General features: G+C 45.4%; 1 protein-coding gene across 1 annotated transcript; it reads left to right on the forward strand.

Annotated features, from left to right (window-relative positions):
- Window positions 1-1,243: 1,243 nt before the first annotated feature.
- On the forward strand, window positions 1,244-2,181 carry BC939DRAFT_448964 (Glyoxalase/Bleomycin resistance protein/Dihydroxybiphenyl dioxygenase). Its single transcript, XM_051555312.1, has 3 exons — window positions 1,244-1,352; window positions 1,494-1,610; window positions 1,805-2,181. Exons 1-3 carry the CDS (start codon window positions 1,275-1,277, stop codon window positions 2,102-2,104), a joined length of 495 nt encoding a protein of 164 aa, XP_051413111.1. The 5' UTR covers window positions 1,244-1,274; the 3' UTR covers window positions 2,105-2,181.
- The last annotated feature ends 563 nt before the right edge of the window (window positions 2,182-2,744 follow it).

The raw sequence follows: 2,744 nt of genomic DNA on the forward strand, positions 1-2,744 counted from the left end.
CGATAAACATGGAGCGAGTGTCTTTTAGCCGTAACTGAACTTTGTCTTCATGTACGAAAAAGTTTGACGCGCTCGTCGCCGTGAAGCAAAGAATAAAATAAATAGCGCGGTCTTTCAACTGGAGCAGTGAGCGCTTACCCTGAGCTATATAGAGCAAATGCACCAAACCCTTTGTTTGGAAGACGAGATCGCGTGTCGTCTCTGGCAAACGTAGGGGCCAGTATATTTTTCACAGCGAGTTTTTTTGCGATAAATGATTCATTTGAACAAGGACTAGTTAAAGAGTACGTGGTATTATTTATTCCGCCTCTTCCAAGATCGATGCAATGAGTTGCCCTGTTAAGCGCCTGTCATTCCCATCCATATATGAAAGAAGCCAACGCAGTAAAGTATCATAATGCTGAAAAATAAGAAAACGAAGAACGAGTCTCACCTTGATCGTATCTCGCGCTTGATCGTGAAAGACCTGTTGACGACTCGAGCCGGCCGTATCTCAATTTTTGATCGATGCTTCCACCGAGCTCCCTGAACTTGGAGCTTTTGCTCTTTCAACAAATTGCTTCCAAATGGACTTATTAAATGCATATATTATCGTTAGTATGGCCACGATCACCTTGCGATCTACGGCGCCGACTGTCATCCCTGCGTAAATCAGGATAGTTCCGAAACTGCTTGAGGTCAAGAACTGCAGAAATTAATCATACAAGGCACATGTGCACAACTTAAAGCGCAAAGAGAGCTGGAAAACGTTATAAGGTCCTCTGGTCGGCCAATGGACGCTGTAACTATGAGCCATCAACGCGTCTTGTAGAGTTCAATAAAACTTGTGTTTATTCATTCCTAAGCATCGCAAACACAGTGGCGATGTAGAATGAAGGTCTCTAAAATGCGGTCGAAATGATACCAGCATATCTTCCATACAGTGGGAGTGGATGGAATACCTGTGTTCTCTTGAAAACGAGGGCGCTTCAAAAAGATTCGCTAGCATGATTTTATTGCTATTGCACTGTTCAACGAGCTGCACAGCCATTCTGCCAAGTCGATCCGAGTAACCAGTTCGTCCAGCTGGCTTGGCCGAACCACACGATTCGGACGCGTCTTGTCTCAGAATCTCCGAGCCAGAGCACTGCAGTTTATTACCCCACAGGGTAATTTCAGATGGGCAAATGCTGAAAGCGTGATCGTGGGAAGAAAAAAAAACGGACCACAACTCCACCCGTTTGGGTTCCTCATCTCTTTCTCCGACTTCTTTTTCCTCTCCACTCACACACAACATGATCCGCCCATTCCTCTCCCGCGCATTCCCCGCCCAGGCCATCTCCAAACGCGCACTGTCGACTGGTGTCCCCAAGGTCTGTCTCTCATCCTCGCTTTCATTCCGCACCTCATCACTCATCACTGCCACTTTGGAGAGATCGCGAGCCGAGACAGTTACGAGATCATGAAGACTCATACTACTTTTGTTTTTTTTTTATATACTATATACCCACTAGACCTCTCCACTCTGGAGTCTCGGTCGACTGAACCATGTTGCCATTGCTGTGCCGGATATTGATCAATCGACGGCGTTTTACCGCGACTTGATGGGCGCCAAAGTCAGCGAGAAAGTGGTACGTCACTTCAGTTCCAGTATAACGAACTTGTATCGATGCAGAATCAGGACAATCGGTTCGAACACAGCGTCAAGATAATTCCTGTTCTTTGCTGGAGATGAACCTGGACTTTTTTTTCTTTTTTTTTCAGCCAGGACGAGGCATCAGTACTAATCGCAGAAACATCTTTTAATACTCTTTGATTTCCCTAGCCATTGCCCGAGCACGGTGTATACACCGTCTTTGTAGAGTTGGGCAACACCAAGATTGAGCTGCTTCACCCATATGGTGAGAATTCACCAATCCAGGGATTCCTCAACAAGAACAAGTCTGGAGGCATTCATCATATCTGTATTGAGGTCGACGATGTCACCAAGGCCGTCAACGACCTGATGGCCAAGGGTATCAAGGCATTGAATCCCATTCCCAAGATTGGCGCTCACGGAAAGCCAGTCGTCTTTTTGCACCCCAAAGATTGCCATGGTACCTTGGTCGAGCTTGAGCAGAGTTAGAGAGATGCGGGATGTCCTTCTAGAAGCGAATGGGAATGAAATAAAGATTTAAAAACGTCATTTCAATCGGCGAAGGCAACATGCACAAGATACCGTAGGCCCATTGCTATACAATACGCTTTCCTTCAAAAATTTTTTTTTTCGTGTTTGGAAAATTAGTCCTGTTGGTTCGTTTTTACTTTTGGTTACTCAAAGATGCCAGCACGCAGTGCAAGCCTGAAAAAAATTATCGGCTGCATTCATGTTCATAAAGACAAAAAGAACGGTATTGTGGTAAAGAGACGTCCGTATCATTTCGTCCGCATTACTAAAGACATTCATTGCACATGGCCGTTGTGTTTGCGACAAAGAAATAAGATCTTAACGATCGCGCGGCAGAAAAAAAAAATTCAGGCAGAAAAGGGGCCTGACCATGGACTGATGAATGCTGGATAGCCATGGGAGACAACAAAAGGGTTCATGTATCCGTACCCACCACCCAGCCAGAGGATCTGTAAAGACGCGTGCCTGGCCATGAACTGATGGACACCGGATGACTATGATTACGAACAATAGGCTATATAGAAAGGAGTCAACAATATCTAGAGCACGCACTTTACCGTTAAACGCGTTGGTATTTCGCATAATTGAAAGCTAAGCT

This window comes from Gamsiella multidivaricata (genome assembly GCF_025024155.1).
Source record: "Gamsiella multidivaricata strain RSA 2152 chromosome Unknown BC939scaffold_26, whole genome shotgun sequence".
NCBI lineage: Eukaryota > Fungi > Mortierellomycota > Mortierellomycetes > Mortierellales > Mortierellaceae > Gamsiella > Gamsiella multidivaricata.